The sequence below is a fragment of the Dendrobates tinctorius genome, unplaced genomic scaffold (assembly GCF_039654945.1).
Source record: "Dendrobates tinctorius isolate UK_male_01 unplaced genomic scaffold, ASM3965494v1 ptg000265l, whole genome shotgun sequence".
NCBI lineage: Eukaryota > Metazoa > Chordata > Amphibia > Anura > Dendrobatidae > Dendrobates > Dendrobates tinctorius.
In genome coordinates, this window is record NW_027361932.1 from 6,337,147 (window position 1) to 6,356,536 (window position 19,390).

At 47.6% G+C, this 19,390-nt stretch overlaps 1 protein-coding gene across 3 annotated transcripts in view; it reads left to right on the top strand.

Moving 5' to 3' along the window:
- Positions 1-19,390, top strand: part of TRMT2A (tRNA methyltransferase 2 homolog A) — a 54,733-nt gene that overhangs the window by 23,703 nt on the left and 11,640 nt on the right. For all 3 annotated transcript variants that reach the window (XM_073559045.1, XM_073559043.1, XM_073559044.1), the window contains exons 7-10: positions 9,608-9,719; positions 10,138-10,260; positions 11,221-11,296; positions 17,343-17,459. In XM_073559045.1, the coding sequence (XP_073415146.1) occupies positions 9,608-9,719; positions 10,138-10,260; positions 11,221-11,296; positions 17,343-17,459 (428 nt within the window). The remainder of the gene's footprint in view (positions 1-9,607; positions 9,720-10,137; positions 10,261-11,220; positions 11,297-17,342; positions 17,460-19,390) is intronic.

A 19,390-nucleotide genomic window follows, 5' to 3' on the forward strand; every position in this document is an offset into this window, starting at 1 on the left:
CCCACACAGCGCCCCCTAGCCGACACAGTGGTAACTACACCACATACCTCCCCCCTCTGTTCAAACTTGTGGGGTTGAACACATGACATCACCCAGGTATCTTGAGACCTGGCACCCATGTCACCTTGCCCTACAAGTCGACAGGACCATCTCCGTCTGTTTCGGTAGTCAAACTGCCTCATATTCACGTTAGGCCTCCCCCGCCCCCAGCGGTCAGTATCTCGGCCTTGGGCTTTGGCCTTCCCGTCAACGTCCGTCAGTGTGATCAGACACTCTTTAGTCTCCACCTGTTTGCAGTGCGCTCCGTCACCCGACCTTTCTCTCACCGGCCGGCTCTCCCAGTTCACACTGTCATGAGTCCCACGTCCAGCTGGGCCAACTGGCTGGTCTGAGTCTGACCCTCTGTCACTATGTCCACCACCGGGTCTCGTGCCTATGTTACTACGATTAGAACGGCCACTTGCGGACTCTCGACGTTCTTGCCTTCGACTACCTGTCCTTTCATTCCTTGGAGGATCCCTTCGGGTCCTTACACCTTGGGTTGGAGGTGGACGCCACCTGACGTTCTCTATCTGCTCATTCATCTGCAGTCGATCCTGTCTTAGCTGCTCAATCTCCTTCAGGTACGCTACCCGATATTCCAGGAGCATGCGAAGCTTCCCAATGCTTTCCACCGAACCAACCACAATGAAAGGAACCATGTCATCTTCAATAACGACTTGGATTTCACCAGCAGGTGGGATCCTCACTCTCTTCACACAGGATCGATTCACCATCTCCTGCATCACCTTTCCAAGTCTGCCAACGACTTTCCCCACCAGATTTCTGGGTACCGGAATTATGTCTTCCACAAAGCCCAGCCGACTTTGTGCTTCCCTTGCAAGCTCCAGACGTCGAGCGGCTTTCCTATTACGCTCCACGAGCATCTGTTTCGTGCGGAGACATTGTAGGTGCATCTCCTTCAGGACAGCCACCCTTCTCTCTGTGTCTTCCGTTTCTGCCAGTATCACCAACTGGTCTGTTTCTGGTGCCCAGCTCACACTATAGGCCTTTACTGCCTTTTTAAAGGTCTCATGCACACCTTCGCTGGCACACGCTTCTCGCACGTCTTCGGGTACCTCCATCACGCACTTGAAGGTCATGGACTTGCTCTCATCCTGGACAGATGGCTCTGGGTTCCCCACGGACACTTCCCTCAAGGTATCTGCCAAGACCGGGTGACTGTCTTGTGCAGCTCTTGGTTCACCATCTTCCTGAGATTTACAGTCTTCAGGACCCTTTTCCAAGATGGGCTTTGGCAGTTCTGCCTTGCTATCAGTCGGGCACGGCCGCTGTACGTCTTCACCCATCCACTTCTTCTGCAGAAGACCTTTTACTACTCCACTGAGTTCTTGCAGAACTTTATCTCGCTCCTCTGCCAGGTAGCGACGCTGATCCTCTCTCCTGAGAATCTCCTGTTGATGCTTCTCTTGGGCCTCTCTGAGCACCTCCATATCTTCCAACAGGGTCTTGTTCATGGTTTTACATGCTGACAGGTGACCTCTGAGCTCAGAGACTTCCTTCTCCAGCTCATCCACTCTGCTCAGCTGCTTGCCTTAGGACTCTTTCCCGTTCGACATGTTCTGTTACAGTCTCCTTTATCAGCTGTATCTCATGATCTTGTTCTCTTTTGGCCAGCACGTGTCTCACCACTACCTCTTTAATTATATCATCAAAGGGTACCACTGGGTCAGTCACCCCAGTCGAGTGAACCCTCCAGTTACCGTCCAGCACCAATGTGTCTAGTCCAGTAGTCTCATCTCCCAGCCAACCATCTGTCTTATCACGAGACGTCAGGTCTGTCAGTTGGGCAGATGTACTTCTTCCTCTGGTCAGTTCTACCTCTGACCTGTCCATGTCAGGAGCCGTCACTGTCTCAGTGTCCGCTGGCCCCACAGTCGAAGCATCTCCATCATCCGACCAAATGTCATCAAACAAAAGAAAGTCCCGGCCCCTCTCCCAGGCATAGACTAAGTCCCGTGGTATCCCTCTACCTTGGCACTCACCACCTTTGGTCCCCTCAAACACTACTGTGTCTACTGCGTAGTTCACCGTGACCCCGTGTTTACAGTGAACCCTGACGTTTTTCTCGGTCAGAGAGAAAACGAGAGGAGTTCCTGTCAGAGTCACCTGACTCTCTGAGTCCAGCCGACCAAAGGCTCCTTCCCGGTGCAGCATCACTGTACACATCTGTGGCCCATCATTACTACCTGGAAAGGATATTCCACATTCTGAAAAAGACCTGCACATACACTGCGGTACTCCAGACATACCTACTGAGTCACCTAGTGCTGTCACTTCTTCAAACTTGGCCCCTTTCTGGACCACCACCCCGCTTTGGGTTGCCACTCCAATTTGGGTCACCGCCCCCTTTTGGGACTCCACCCCCTTTTGGGTTACCACTCCAATTTGGGTCACCTCCCCCTTTTGTGACTCCACCCCTTTTTGGGTTACCACTCTAATTTGGGTCACCGCCCCCTTTTGGGACTCCACCCCTTTTTTGGTTACCACTCCCTTTTGGGTCACCGCCCCCTTTTGGGATTTCCCCATGTCCGTTCTGCAGAACTTCTTATGCCACAGTTCACACAGTACAGTTTGTCTCTCACGATACCACACAAGTCTTTGCTGGCACCACCACAGCTCCTGCTGTCACTGATCACCGGCACCTCCGGCTGCTGTTCACACACATACACAGCGGCTGGTGTCACTGCAGCTCCTGCTGCGCCATCTTCGTGGACCCGCCGATCCACCGGAAGCCGCTTGTCACCTTCGTAACCCCGCCGGGTTACTGGAAGCCGCTTGTCACCCTCAAAGATAAAAAAGCCACAAAAGTGCGCCCATAGGGCCTTACCAGTGCAGGTATATTGGGTTATGCAGCAATAATACAGGGTACTCACCCTTAATAGTTGTGTAAAGCCACAACTGCTGTATCCGCTTAGTCACATGCAATAAAGCTGCAGCAGGATGGTGTAGACAGACAGCGTCTGCTACCAATGCTCCCAGGGCAGATCCCTTAAAGAAAACACCAGGTCCCTGTGCTGCGAGACCTTCGTGACCCCACTGAGCCACAGCAAGCACCTTCAGGTTTTGCAGAGGAAAAGAAAAAAAAAAAAGAAAAAAAACACATGCACAGTCTCTCACATGTCCTGTTCGTGTGCCACTCAGGACGTACCGTCTCTACCTGAGACCGTCCAACACACAGGGCACACCGGGTGCTATTCAGGGAGCCGACCCTCCTCCCAGGGTCTCCCAACACACCAGCCTCACCAGGTCCAGGGGCTCAGCGGGTGCTCTTCAGGACATCCGTCTCCGCCTGAGACTGCCCAACACACTCCTCATCAGGTCCAAGGTCATACCATGTGCTCCAGGGCTCCGATTCCTCTCCCAGAACCTCCCAACACTGACCCTCCAGGACCTTGCTCACTGACCCCTCCAGGAACACAGTCTCTCACTGACCCTGGTCAGTGCAACACAGACTCCTGTCTGTTACCTGTGTCGGCCACACAGGTTCCTGGACGCCTCTTCTCCTCAGAGGTATCCCACAAATATTAATACAGTCACTTTCTCTGACCTCGGTCAGTATTACTCACGGTTGTCAGACCGTCTGCTCTCCTGGCTCAGAATTGCCAGCGCTGCCACACGCGCTTCTGGGAATCGCTGCCCGCAGTCTGTCACCAATTGTAGGGATGTGACTCGCTCAGGTGCAGCGGGAGACAATCATGAGGCACGTTCCTTTAAAATTTCACATGGTTTATTACTCCATAAACCAGAGACAGCACATAAACAGTCCTAGCTGGGCTGTGTTCCCTCAGGCCCTGTGCACACAGGCCAGGGCAATGTCCAGAGCAGCGCTCTATCTGCAGCCGCAGACACAGGAAGGCTTCTCCTTCCTTAGCACACAGGCCACTCTCTGTAGTGTCCCACCTGGACACATGGAAGTCTGTCCACACTCTGCCAGACTTCCTCACAGTCTCACATGTGCCAAACACCTCAATTACATAGCCCTGTAACCACACCCAAAGGGGATCACATGGCTATGACATCACCAAAGGTTGTATAGACACACAGGCTTCCCTGACACAGTGTAACAGAAAGATCAGCAGTACCTCTGCTGATCAATACACCCTGGAGCCTGCATCCCAAGGCCACCCACCTTGAGACCCACAATGGTCATTTAGGACCCTGCTCCTGTTACCACACTGAATGTGCCTGTACACCCGTCCTGGGACACCCACACAGCGCCCCCTAGCCGACACAGTGGTAACTACACCACAATATATATATATATTATGACTATAGCATCAAGTATACTCTCAAATATATTATATCTTGCACAAATAGCATAGCAAACAAGAGTTATATACTCATCAAAGCGTCAGTAGATTAAAGCCAGGATATATATAAAAAAAGTGTAAAAGGGTCATACCACAATAAGTCCGCTGTGCCGTCAGATAACGCAGCCCCAACGCGCGTTTCGCGTAGGCTTCCTCAGAGGGCTGGGTAGGCATTAGGGTTAGGGGTGTGTTGGGGTTAGGGTTGGAGATAGAATTGAGGGGTTTCTACTGTTTAGGCAGATCACGGGGTCTCCAAACACGACATGGCACCACCATTTATTCCAGCCAATTTTGCATTCAAAAAGTCGAACAGTGCTCCCTCCATTCCGAGCCCCGACGTGTGCCCAAACAGTGCTTTACCCCCACATATGGGGTATCAGCATACTCAGGAAAAATTTCACAACAACTTTGGGGGTCTAATTTCTCTTGTTACCCTTGGAAAAATTAAAAATTGGGGGCTAAAAAAATTATTTTTGTGGGAAAAAAATTATTTTTTATTTTCATGTCTCTGCGTTATAAACTTCTGTGAAGCACTTGGGGGTTCAACGTGCTCACCACACATCTAGATTAGTTCCTTGGGTGGTCTAGTTTCCAAATTGGGGTCACTTGTGGGGGGTTTCCACTGTTTAGGAACATCAGGGGCTCTGCAAACGTAACAATGCTCCCGCAGACCATTCCATCAAGTCGACATTTCAAAACGTCACTACTTCCCTTCCGAGCCCCAACATGTGCCCAAACAGTGGTCCTCCCCCCATATGGGGTGCCAGCGTACTCAGGGCAAACTGGACAACAACTTTTGGGGTCCAATTTATCCTGTTATCCTTGTGAAAATAAAAAATAGTGGGCTACAAATCATTTTGAGGGAAAAAATTTTTTTTTTATTTTCACGGTTCTGCGTTATAAACTTCTGTGAAGCCCTTGGTGGTTCAGAGTGCTCACGACACATCTAGATATGTTCCTTGGGGGGGACTAGTTTCCAAAATGGGGTAATTTGTGGGGGAGCTCCAAAGTTTAGGGACACAGGGGCTCTCCAAACACGACATGGTGTCCGCTACCGATTGGAGCTAATTTTCCATTCAAAAAGTCAAATGGCGCTCCTTCCCTTCCGGGCCCAGCTGTGCGCCCAAACAGTGGTTTATGACCACATATGAGGTATTGGTGCACTCAGGAGAAATTGCTAAACAAATTTTATGATCTAATTTATCCTGTTGCCCATGTGAAAATGAAAAAAAGTGAAGGTAAAAGAACATTTTTGTGAAAAAAAGTACTTTTTTTTTTTATTACGGATCAATTTGTGAAGCACCTGGGGGTTCAAATTGCTCATTATGCATACAGATAAGTTCCTTGGAGGGTCTAGTTTCCAATATGGGGTCACTTGTGGGGGAGCTCCAATGTTTAGGCGCACAGGGGCTCTCCAAATGCGACATGGCAACCTCTAAATATTCCAGCAGATTTTCCATTCAAAAAGTCAAATGGCGCTCCTTCCCTTCTGAGCCCTGCCGTGCGCCCAAACAGTGGTTTATAACCACATGTGAGGTATCGGTGCACTCAGGAGAAATTGCCCAACAAATTTTAGGATCCATTTTATCCTGTTGCCCATGTAGAAATTAAAAAACTGAGGCTAAAAGAAAATTTTTGTTGGAAAAATTAAAATGTCCATTTTTTCCTTCCACGTTGCTTTAGTTCCTGTGAAGCACCTGAAGGGTTAATAATTTTCTTGAATGTAGTTTTGAGTAGCTTGAGGGGTGCAGTTTTTAGAATGGTGTCACTTTTGGGTATTTTCTGCTATATAGACCCCTTAAAGTGACTTCAAATGTGAGGTGGTCCCTAAAAAATAAAATGGTTTTGTAAATTTTGTTATAAAAATGAGAAATCGCTGGTCAACTTTTAACCCTTATAACTTCCTAACAAAAAAAAAATTTTGCTTCCAAAATTGTGCTGATGTAAAGTAGACATGTAGGAAATTTTATTTAGCAACACTTTTGTGTCACATAACTCTTTGGTTTAACAGAATAAAAATTGAAAATTGCAAAATTTTCAAAATTTTCGCCAAATTTCCGATTTTTTTCACAAGTAAATGCAAAAATTATTGACCTAAATTTACCACTATCATGAAGCCCAACATGTCATGAAAAAACATTCTCAGAATTGCTAGGATCCGTTGAAGCGTTCCAGAGTTATTACCTCATAAAGGGACACTGGTCAGAATTGCAAAAAAATGGCCAGGTCACTAAGGTCAAAATAGGCTGGGTCATGAAGGGGTTAAGCAGGCAGAAGATCTTTCCCAAGGAGTGGGAGCTGAACACAGAGATCTTCCAGAACCTATGCAAGCGCTGGGGAACACCGCACATAGACCTCTTCCCAACCAGGAAAAATGCCAAGACGACATACAGGTTTTTTTCTCTGAATCCGTTGGACAATCTAGAAGGGGTAAACGCTCTAAGCCAGAAGTGGGGGCAGACTCTCTCCTACGCATTTCCCCTGATAGCTCTCATTCCAGCAATCCTCAGGAAGATTCAGGAAGATCAGGAAAGAGTGCTACTGATAGCACCTTATTGGCCGAAAAGGAGCTGGTTTCCACTCCTGAGGATTATGGCAGAGGATCGACCAGTCCTGCTTCCACAGAGGGAAGACATCATTCAGCAAGGGCTGGTCTTTCACCAAGACCCAGGAAGAATTCACCGGACAGCCTGGATCCTGAATGGCAGATCCTGAGGGCTCGAGGCCTGTCAGACCAGGTCATATCGACTATTCAGGCCAGCAGAAAGCCCGTAACGTCTGCGATATACCACAAAATATGGAAAATATTCTGTCTCGATTGTGGCAGGCTCGACTCAGTGGAAGGAAAACTAGACATCCCAAAAATACTAGATTTCCTTCAGGCAGGCTTTAATAAAGGACTTGGGCCTAGCACGCTGAAGGTCCGGATCTCAGCACTAAGCTCCCTTTCTCGATTACCCCTTGGCTTCCCCTCCCTGGGTAATAAGATTTATCAGGGCAATTCAGAGGTTACGTCCCACAATCAGGAGGTCAGTCCCCCCATGGGATCTTAGTCTTGTCCTGCGGTCTCTTTGCTTAGATCCCTTTTATCCAGAGCCAGGAGATGCCCATTTCACATTGAACCATGAAGGTAGCATTCTTAGTAGCGATCACCACAGTGAAACGGATAAGAGAGATACAGGCGCTATCTATCCGAGATCCATATCTCCGAATCTGGGAGGATCGAATAATCATGAGACTAGACCCCACCTTTTTGCCCAAAGTTGCGTCAGTCGAAAACCTAAACCAGGAGATAATCTTGCCTTCCTTTTGCGAGAACCCCTCAAATGATAAAGAAAGGGCCCTGCACGAATTAGACGTACGCCAGGCAGTTCTTGATTACATCAGGGCCACGCAGGGTTGGAGATAGGACCATAACCTGTTTTTACTCTTTGGGGGGAAAAATAAAGGGAGGAAGGCCTCAAAAGCCTCCATCTCGAGATGGATAACATCGCTACTCAGTTTGGCCTATGTGTCTCAGGGGGTTCCCGCCCCAGAAGGGTTGAAAGCCCATTCAACACGAGCATTATCAGTTTCCTGGGCAGAAAGGGCAGGGGCTTCGGTAAACCAAATCTGTAAGGCCGCAACCTGGTCCAGGTTGGACACATTCTGTAAACATTACAAATTGGATGTGTTGTCTTAGCAGCAGACTGCTTTCGGGAGAATGGTCCTCCAAGCAGTCTTCCCACCCTAAAGGAATACTTTGGTATTTTCCTGGAAAATAGGAGAATACGTCCTAGAAAATAGGCATTAGACCTACCGGTAATCATGTTTCCAGGAGTCCATCCTGACAGCACGGATAGTTCCCTTCCCGAATTAATTATGTCACATGTTATAATATGATTCTGTAAATAAAGTGTTCAGTTGCATCATCCACTTTGTGGTACTTGGAAAAACACTGAGGGAATGTGGATGGAGACTGTTTTTAACCTCTTGCTCTTCCTGTCTCTGCAAGGAGGCGAAGGACGTCCTCCCTGGTGCTGTCAGGATGGACTCCTGGAAACATAATTACCGGTAGGTCTAATGCCTATTATTATATTTGCGTACAGGTAAAATATCATTTTAGTAATCCTAATGTCCAAGAATAAAAGAAAAGTAACTTGCTCTCCTCTTCCATTTTACAACAAAAGTATGTCTGCTTGAAACAAGTGTGCATGTCTATGGTGAGGCTGTCGGGAACAGTGGTTGACTAGTTATTGACTACATACATTGCCTACTTAAATCTGACCTGTACTTTCAACAATCTTATGTATCATATCAGAGAACTCTTATAAGACACGTGTTGCCCTCCCTCTGCATCCTAAACTCCCCATCCACTTTGAAAAGGCAGATCAAGTCCGTCTTGCCCAGAGGAGAAGGACTGCAGGCGTCATATGAAACAGCCCACTTTCCTCTATGAAAAGGGTACATGGGAGAATGAGTGAGGAAAGGGTAGGGAACATACAAAGGGCGACAGAAAATCATCGTCCCAAACAGTGTATCAAGTGTTTTCCCTCTACATCAGAGGTTGATTCAGATTAACTCCGCTCAGCTCTGCTGTATAATATCCCCCATGCTGCTGTAGTCTGTCTTTGAACTAAAAAGTGAAAAAAGCAGGCATTCTCCTCTGTGCTGTCTATGGGAAAAATCACTGCATCTCATCTCCTCCCCAGCTACAAGTGGATTGCACATTACAGATAGAGCATGCAAAAGGGAAAACTGGGGAGAATGCAGGATAGAAGTCACATAATGGCCAGAAATGGTATTATTCTTCATGCACACACAGGACACCTCATTCCTACTAGTTATTTGAAAGCACAGTTACTATTTAAAGATGTTTTAAAACTAACATTTTAATATTAAAATAACGCCTTTTATACTTGTTTTGTACACACCGTTACATGGGTTGTTTATTAATGGACAACCCATTCTGAAATTGCCCAAAGGTGTAGCATAAAATATAAAAAAAAAATGCTCTACTGACCTCTCAGACCAGTACCATTCATGTTATGTCAAGGCTTGGTGTGACTTACAATGGATACAACGCTGACATCGGAGCAGTGGCGCTGGTCCAGAAGTTAATAGGATATTCTTTTTAATGTGTACCTTGGGGCGATCCAGAAGGGGTTGTCCTATGGTAGACAACCTGTTTATCTGTGGCAATTCATTTAAACTGGAGAAATAACCCGTATATGTTCTTCATGTATTTCTGGCAGAAAGTCTCCAAACTTGGAAGATTTACCTGTGGAGCATGTGACTGGAGAACATTACATCTTTGAAGAACTGCTGGGACTAACCTTTCGGATTTCACCCCATGCTTTCTTTCAGGTAGAAAAGTATGACATTTACATATAGTAACGGGGAGAACTTTCTATACCAGTACAAAGAGAAACTCTGGATGTTGCCCGTTACATTCTACATGTTAGTTTTACTATGCCAAATGACCTCAGAAAATTAAGAGCTGAAATCTCTGCACTCCTTTTATTAAAGTTCTCCCAATGTTTTCTTAAAGCTACTTGGAGATTTCCTGTTCTTAGTTTCACATTTGCATAGTTTTAAAGGGAACTTGCCTTGTCATTTTTAGCTGTTCAACTGCCCCCAGTGTGTTAGTCGTGCAATGTGCATCATTAACATGGTTTTCTCAAAGTTAAGCTTGCAGTATTATGTTTAAAAAACATGGGGACAGTTGAATAGGTTAAATCCATTGAGTTCACCTATTAACCTATTCTTATTAATATCTCCACAGGTTAACACACTTGCAGCAGAGGTTTTGTATTCCGCCATTGCAGACTGGGCTCAGCTGGACCAGAACAGTACTGTATTGGATGTTTGCTGTGGCACAGGAACTATTGGAATCTCCTTAGCAAAGGTAAGTAATAGTGATGAGCGAGTATACTCGTTGCTTGGGTTTTCCCGAACATGCTCGGGTGTCCTCCGAGTATTTTGGCGTGCTCGGAGATTTAGTTTTCGTCGTCTCAACTTGTATGATTTGCGACTTGTAGACAGGCTGAATACATGTGGGAATTCTCTAAAAAACAGGCATTCCACACATGTATTTAAGCTGTCTAGCTGGGATGCGGGGGTGTCCGGCGGTGCTGCTGTGGAGGGTCTCCGGTGCTGTGGGGGGCTCTAATGACTTTTTGTAAAAGGCCAGAGCCCCTGCAGTTCCATGGTCCCCTCCAGCAGCACCGCACATCGAACACCCCCTCATCCCAGCCTGCGGCCTGCAGCATTACCCCACTCCTGGGACCCCTATAATTAGGCACACTCCTTTTAGTTATTTTGTATTTATATTTAAATTTATATTTAGAAATGTACATTAAGATGTTCAGACATGAAAAATCTCCAGAATCCAAATGCCATTTTGAGTTGACCCAACTTAAAATTGGCACTGCTCCCAAATCTTGCTTCGAGAATATTACGCCAAGTGTCATTTGATTGCTTAGATTCTAGGCTTTAATACCAATATGTGAGCTTTAGCCGCAGCAAGTGTTTGGAGTCACAATGTACATCTCTGGCTGTACATGAGTTGAAATAAATTGGTGGTAATGGTATAGGTGTGATCTCTATCATTGGGCTGAAAGGACACTATTCTATGCTGGTGAATAAAGCAGGCAATAAACCTCTGACATCCCAACATGGTGGATCAGCTCTTTCATATTAACCAGTATTGTGATGTATGAATTGAGGAGTATGGTCAACTCTCTGTGGGTGTTGAGAAATCTGACTCTGTAAGCTGTCTCTCCCTGAGAAAACCAACAATAGATTGTTTTGAAGGTGTGTGTGTGTTACATGGCAGTAATGTTTGCTTTTTTCTCACCTGCTGAAGAAAGTGAAAAAGGTTGTGGGAATTGAATTGTGTCAGGAAGCCATTTCAGATGCCAAAGCTAATGCCAAGATCAATGGTAAGTGCCCTTTTAAGTGTTTTACACTTACATAGGTAAAAATTATTGAAACTCTTAAAGAGAACCTTTACTTTTTGGTAAATGTATTTGTTTTTTTTCCATCTGTAACAATACTATACATTATTATTATTTATTATTATAGCGCCATTTATTCCATGGCGCTTTACATGTGATTAGGGGTATACATAATACATACAAGTACAGTAATCTTAAACAATACAAGTCACGACTGGTACAGGATGAGAGAAGACCCTGCCCGCGAGGGCTCACAATCTACAATGGGATGGGTGAGGATACAGTAGACGATGGTAGACCTCCTGTTTGTATTTTTTAATTACTGCTTCTTGCAACATGTTACATATAGATATTTCTCCTTCGCCTTATTGGGGGACACAGGATCCTGGGTGTTATGCTGCCGCCACTAGGAGGCTGACGCTAAGAAAAACACAAAAAGATTAGCTCCTCTTCTGCAGTACACATCCACACACTGGCTTCAGCCCGAACCAGCTCATGCTTAGTCTGTAGGAGGCACATGGGTCTGGTCTTCAGACCACAATTTTTTATTTTCATGTTTACTTTTTATTTTTTATTCTTATTCCTTTTGAATGGATTACGGGGGCGACGGATCCCTTCAGGGCTCCAATCTCCCCAAACCAACAACAGGCGGGAGCCTGCAGAGTCTCCTCCACGTACCCCCTCCTGCACCGTTAAAAGGTATGCCTGAGCTCTCTTTAGGGGCGACGGGTCCCTTCAGGGCACCGATCTCCCCACTCCTCCAACAGACCGGAACATGGAGTGTCGCCTTCATGTACCCCTTCTGCGCCTGGCTTATTTCAGCCGGACCAACAGCCCTGCTCCATCCTGGGGGAGTTAGGCTGGGTTCATATTGCGTTCGGGGGCTGCGTTTAACGCATCCGTTACATAGCGGCATTAACGCTATGTAACAGATGCGATAACGCATCCATAGATTGCTATAGACAAGCGCATCGCTAACGCTGTCATAATCGGCATGCGTTAGCGATGTGCCGTCATTCTGTGACGGACCCTCGGACGCAGTCACAGCGCCATCGCATAACGCGATCCAAAAAGGCAGTTGAACGGACAGCCCTAACGCAATCTGAACCTGGCCTTAACCCCTAGGATGTCTTGAGGCGATTATGGCGTCCGTGCGGACCCCACTGCATCACCACTGACAAACGGTGGTGATGGAAGGAGGCGGACGGTCCCTCTCCACCTGGGATGGGATGGTGGATGTAGGGTTCCCTGCACCGTCCCCATTGCAGCAGCTGACCTGCAGGCAAAGCGCTTCATCCTCCAGGCCTCTGTGAGCCAGGAATGAAACACCATCCACACTAAAGCCATGCAGCCTCCCGCGGCGGCTCTCATGCCGGGACGCGCACTGCTGGTAACGTTCCTGCCGGGGTAACGTTCCTGCCGGCTACAGAAATTTAAGCCCCGGCTTGGGCCTATTCACAGAGCCATCCTGAGGTTCTACCCAACGGATGATGTCTCACCCGTAGCCCCGCCCTCCAAACTGGCACTTCTCGCGAGACTTCGGCATGTGGAACTCCAGGGGGCCATCTTTATACACCCGGTCGGCTCTCCTCAATCCTGACGCTGCGCCAAGCAGATCCCAGGGCATTTTTAAAGGACAACGGATCTGTGGTAATCATGGGCAACAGGACCTGGGTAAGAGCCCTGACCCTGCAGCAGACACTTCAGCCCACACTGGCCCTTCCCTGCAGTTCCTTTACACTCCCTATTGGAGGATATTAACAGTATAAGAAGTCAAGGGGGCATACTGTGGTGCATTATGTCACTCCCAAAGACATCTAAAAAGGGTAACAAGGTACATATGATGTATTTCTCTTCATATACTATCTGCCAGACATTGTTACCGCGGGGACATAGTATCCCACCCTTCAGGGACTGTGATCCTGAATGTGCTCAGGAGCCCTCCGCCGCTATCGAACCAAGGGGGTACCTTAGCCCCTTGAACGGGCTTCGTCGCTGTCGTCACTGGCAAAGAGATAACAGTCCCTCCTCTATTGATCGGGGCCTTCGCCAACCTGTCTCAGAGGATTCCTCCTTTTCACATTACAGAGGGACCTACTAGACAAACTCTTCGGAAGTCAGAACCCTATAGAGGCGAGATACCCCTTTCCCCTGATTGCGGAAGAAATGGGAAGAATCCCCTCCTGTTGATCCGCCTACCTCCCGCTTGGTCTCGAAAACCCTTCTGTCCTTACCAGATGGTTTCTCATTAAAGACCCCACGAACCGGCAGATAGGGAACCTGACCCGTTTGGTTCTTCGAGGCTTTGTGCTCGGCACTCTCCTCCTCTTTTGCTGGGGTGCGGCTATCTAAATCTATGGTCTCTTAGGATGATACCCTGAGCAGGACCATACAGGACAGACCTTCCTCTAGAAGCAGCAGAATTGGCCAATCAGATCTCCCTGGCCGGTGAATGTTTGTTGCACGCATCCCTACACTTACAGCCGCAACTGGCATCCACATCTGACGGATACTGTGACTCAGGGATGGCGAGCGGACTCTGCATCCAAAAAGTACTTGACGTTTCTGCCCTACCTGTGCGGGCATTTATTCGGCGAGAAGCCGCATCAGTGTATCTATGATGCAACAGAAGATAAAAGTAAATTCCCTACCCCAGCAAAAGACTAGGCATGTTTCCGGTCCTTTCGTAGGCGGACGTCTATTCCTATGTCATCATATCTGGCTCGCCATTCTTCACGACTAATGGGTCAGTCACCTGGTGTCCTCCGGATACAAGATGGAGCTTCCTCCAAGGCGGTCTCCAGCATGGTTCTTCCCTTATCGTCCCCACAAAACAGTTGTGCGAGCTCGGCCTTTCTCGAGCCATCACTTTGTTACACCAAGGCGAGGTCATCATTCTGGTCCCAGAAAGCGAGAAGTTTCTAGGGGGGGTCTACTCAAACTTATTCATGCCGAAGAAGGACGGAACGGTATGGCCCATTCTGGACTTGAAGTTGCTCACCAAGTTCCTCTGGATCTTTCAGGATGGAGTCCCTCTTCTCAGTCATCACTTCAATGTAGAAGGGGGTGTCCCTAGCATCCATCAACATACGGGATGCTTACCTTCATATCTCTCTCTTTCCGACTCACCAAATGTCACAGCGCTTCGCCGTCCGAGAGGAATATTTCCAGCTTACGGCTTCGACCTTCGGCCTCACCCCCACTCTCAGTGCGTTCACAAGGGTCACGGCGGTTGTCATGTCCGTTCTTCACTCTCTGAGCATGGTCGTTCTGCCATACCTAGACGACCTCCTGATCAAGGGGCCATCTTTCCAAGCCTACATGGAGGCGTCGGTATCTCTTTGGACACATTTTTTCACCTGGGCAGGCTGATAAACAAATCTTCTCCGATCCCAGCTCAGCGGATATCCCTTTTAGGAATGTGACACGGCACACCGCCCGAGGGTTGGTATTTTTCCCTCGAGACAACATGGAGCTCGGGCACTTTGTCGCCCATTTCCTCACTATCGGCCTGGGACAGGAATCCATTCTCTTTCGTCCCGTCTATGCCATTTGTCTCCGCTGGTCAAACGGGCGCTCAGGTGGTGGACGTTACGGTCTTCCCTCACCCAGGGAAACTCCTTTCTCCCAGTGCAATAGCTGGTGGTCACCATAGACGCCAGTCTTCTGGGCGGGGGGGCTGTACTTCATCATCACACGGCCCAGGAGTGCTGTTCATTTCGGGAGACTCCTCTTTCATCAACGTCTTGGAGATCTGGGCAATTTGTTTGTCCCTGCGGCGGTTCCATCACCTCCTAGGTCATCCCATCTGAATACAGTTGGAAAGTGCCACGGCTGTGGCGTATATCAATCAGTAGCAATGCATGAGGTGGAACACATTCTCCGCTGGGCCGAGATTTCACACTCAGTCATCTCAGCGGTTCACATCCCGGGCATGGAAAACTGGGCGGCAGACTTCCTCAGCTGTCAGGGTCTTACCTCGGGAGAGTGGTCACTTCATCCGGAGGTATTCCAACAGATTTGTCATTGCGGGAGGGGGGGGTACGTCGCCGGATGTGGACCTCAGGGAATCAAGGCTAAACGCCCAGGTACCCGGGCTCGTAGCCAGTCCTGGGATCTAGAGGTTGTCGGGGCGGATGCACTGGTCTATCTGTGGTGTCAGTTTTGACTTTCATTACTTCCGAGGGTTATCAGGAAGATCAAGGTGGAAGAGATTCCGGTGATATGTTTCTTCGGACTGGCCTCACCGGGTATGGTACGCGGAGTTGGTTTAGCTCATCGTCATCGTTCCCTGGTGGTTACTGGATCGACCAGATTTGCTCTTCCAGGGCCAGATTTGCCATCAGAACCCAAGGACTCTGTGCTTAACAGCCTGGCTGTTGAATCCTGGGTCCTAACCCAGGTTAGATTCTACCGAGAAGTCGTTTCCTCTGTTTCTCGATCGGAAACCTGGATTGGGGCGCATTTATCACCACACCTGAAAAGCGTTTTTCGCATGGTGTAGGGATTGCCGTTGTTCTCTTGCCTTCTCCGTTCCGACTATTTTGAAGTTCCTTCAGAATAGGCTGGTCTCAGGCCTAGAGCTTAGTTCTCTCAAAGGACAGATCTCTGACTCTCCATTCCTGGACGGTTGCCTTCCTGGTTGCGATGACTTCGATCAGGCGTCTATCAGAGCTGGCTGCTCTTTCCTGTCGAGCTCCTTTTCCCTTTTTTCACCAGAACAAGGTGGTTCACCAACCGTCCCTGTCCTTGTTACCCAAGATGATCTCTTCCCTTCACCTTAACAAGGACATTGTACTGCCCTCGTTTTACCCGGTACTAATATGCCGTTTTAAGAGGGCTCTCCACACTCAGTCTCTCATGACGGCTCTCAGATGATACATCTTCCGGACGGCATCCTTCCGCAAGACTGACACGTTATTTGTTCTTCCTGATGGTCACAGGAAAGGGACTAGTCGTTTCCAAATCCACAATAGCCAGGAGGACACGCTCGACTATTCAGGAGTCTTACCGTGTCAGAGGCAAGCCTATCCCAGTGGGAATTAAAGCACACTCCACTTGTTCAGTGGATGTTTCCTGGGCCATTCGGCACCAGGTGTCGACGGAACACCTTTTCGATGCACTACAACATTCTCACTCAGGCTTCAGCAGATGCGAGTCTGGAAATACGAATCTTAAAGGTGGAGGTAACGCATCTCTAGGCAGCTGGTGCGTGAGGTTCTGTCCTGTCGGTTCCCCACCCAGGGCGGACGTCTCAAGGACGTCCCAAGGTCCTGTGTCCCTCATTGAGACGAAGGAGAAACAGGGATTTTTGTGTACTTGCCGGAAAATCCTTTTCTCCGTGCCACTCATTGGGGGACACAGCACCCACCCTGTTGGCCTGACGGCTTAAGTATGTTCTTTGGTTTGACATTTTATTCTTTCATATGATATTTATAATTCCTACTGCTATGTCACTGAGCTGGTTCGGGCTGGAGCCAGTGTGTGGGTGTATACTGCAGAGGAGGAGCTAATCTTTTTGTGTTTTTCTTAGTGTCAGCCTCCTAGTGGCAACTGCATAACACCCAAGGTCCTGTGTCCCCCAATGAGTGGCTCGGAGAAAAGGATTTTATGGTGAGTACACAAAAATCCCTGTTTTTCAATTTTGATTTTATTTATTTTTACGATGCCTGCTAATGTATATTGCCATTTTCATTGCTCTTGGTCCTTTCTTTTGGTGTATGCTTTTTTTTTTTTTTGCTTTGCTTTGCAAGCATGTAGCATCTAGAGTTCCTTTGTTGGTTGTAGCGATCAGTTTATTCTATATCCTTTCCATGTGCAGAACTCACTAGACTTTGCTGAGGACCATTGCATCCTTAATTTATAAACAGTCCTTTCATAGGTGAAGTGATTTTAAGACTGACATGTCAATCTATATAGAGTTCAGTATGTTTTCTCAAAGTATAATCTCCCAGTGACATCATACATGAAAATTGATACAGAGCTCTTACATAAACCTAAATACAATATGCATGTTATTATTTTAATGCAGATTTGAACAATATCGAATTTAGATGTGGCAAAGCTGAAGACATCTTCCCTAGCCTCATAAATTCCTACACTGCCCAGAGTCCCGTGGCCATAGTTGACCCACCAAGGGCTGGACTTCGTAAGTACAAATCTGCTAAGTTTGTAATAGAGTGCTAGTTCCGAAGTACATCTCTGATATTGTTATATGTCTGTATATATGATAAGTGGTAGTTCCCACACTGCTTTAAAGAAGTGTATTGTATGTATTATTATTATTTGTGTCAGCTGATGTTGCTATAGAAAATATAATAATAAAAAATATTAAAAAGACTGAGCACTAGTGTAAAAACATTGAGCGTGTTCAGGGGCAATTGTTGCCCCAATCATCTTTCATGACTGTGCAAGATAGCACAAGAATAGTCACTTTCTGTTATATCGTGTTGCTGATCATCAAAGGTCCTGACAAATTTTCATATAAAGGTAAAAGGTAATGAATTATGGCATGTGCTACTATGTTGATATATTGTAATGATATTATTTGTTTTGGATCCTTGATTTTATTAATTTTGAATATATATTTTACTAAATATAATATCTTGCTGTGATTGTTTAATTGAAAGTTTCAAATAGTAACATCATTTTCCCCTGGCCCAAACTGCGATTGTTCCCATGCATCCAGCAGAGAAGGCTTTGCATCTACAGCAATGGAGCAGCATATGGACACTGAAGCTGGCCAGTATTGGAAAAAGCTTTTAAGCACTGTGCTACTACAGCGGGGTGTGTTCGGTAACCTAGTCATTGATCTGCCTTGGTGGTATTTGCCATTGACAGGTCCTTCTCTGCTTCTGTGACTATAAGTAGTCCACATCACACTGCAGTGCAATCTCAGTCTGCTCCTTCATTAAGGCTCCAGAATGAGTGCAACATGTACCCCCAACCAGTCCACGCACACACAAGACCATCAATATCAATGGGCGGTAAGACTCAAGGCCACACACACAAAGTGCTTGCTGCCCACTGACCATGTACAGATCACATGTACAAGCTACCAGTACTCTTTATAGAGACCCTTAAGTTCTTTAGGACAAGAAGAAAAAAACTATTTTTCCCTTCACCCATGACAGCACACCTGAGAGGGATCCACCCACCAAGGACAGGAAACTTACTGAAATAAAAGGGCGGTACCTCTCCCCCGCATCAGTTGGTTTCCTTTCCCTGATGGGAACCTACTGCTGAAAGCAATCAGTGAAGAAAAGTCCCATGCCTGTCCTGGCATTGGAAGAGCAGGTTGTATACCTGTAGTGCCGGTCTCAGGTCCCTGGAGGCGCCATCTGCGGGTCCAAGGTGGGCACAGCGTATATGTGGGTAGCGGTGACGAAATGCTCTGCATGTCTCCTGCCGCCTTGCTGCCCCGGTCTGTGTGAAGCATGCAGGCGCACAAAGGAATGGATTGTGCGCTCCACTGATGTCACGGGACCAAGGCACGCTGGGATTGGGTGTTACCCAAGTGACATTACAGGGGGTGCGCTGATGAATATGCCGACGCCCTACTCCGAAACCGCTGACCGGGGCACTCGGGGAGAATGGTGCCTCTTGGTAGGCTCACACATGGGGGCAGCTGGCAATGGGGAATCAGAGAATGCAGATCAGAAAGGAAGCACGGCTGGTCTATATATATTGGGATCAGTCCTCAGGGAGAATGCTCGCGCTCCAGCTCTTCTTCTTAAAACAACATGGAGGATCAGCAGCAGTAGCCGGCTCATCAGCAGCACCGTGGCCACCACAAAGGGGGTGGCCGTTCAAGTGGCAGGAGCGGCAGCCATCCCAGCCAGAGGAGCAGAGTATCTCTGGATTCCTCAGTGTCCAAAGATGATACAGCATGTATTCCGGGACAGCCTCCGAATCAGTGGGTGGTGAGTGAACTATGTGAATGTCGCAATTGTAATAGACCCCATTGTATATTGTTTCAGTCGCTAGGGAAGGCCTTAAAAAAAGCTAGTGCCAAGAGGAACAACAGAATGTGTACACTATATAAAAACCTGTTTACAGAGCCCCTTGTCTCCGACAGTT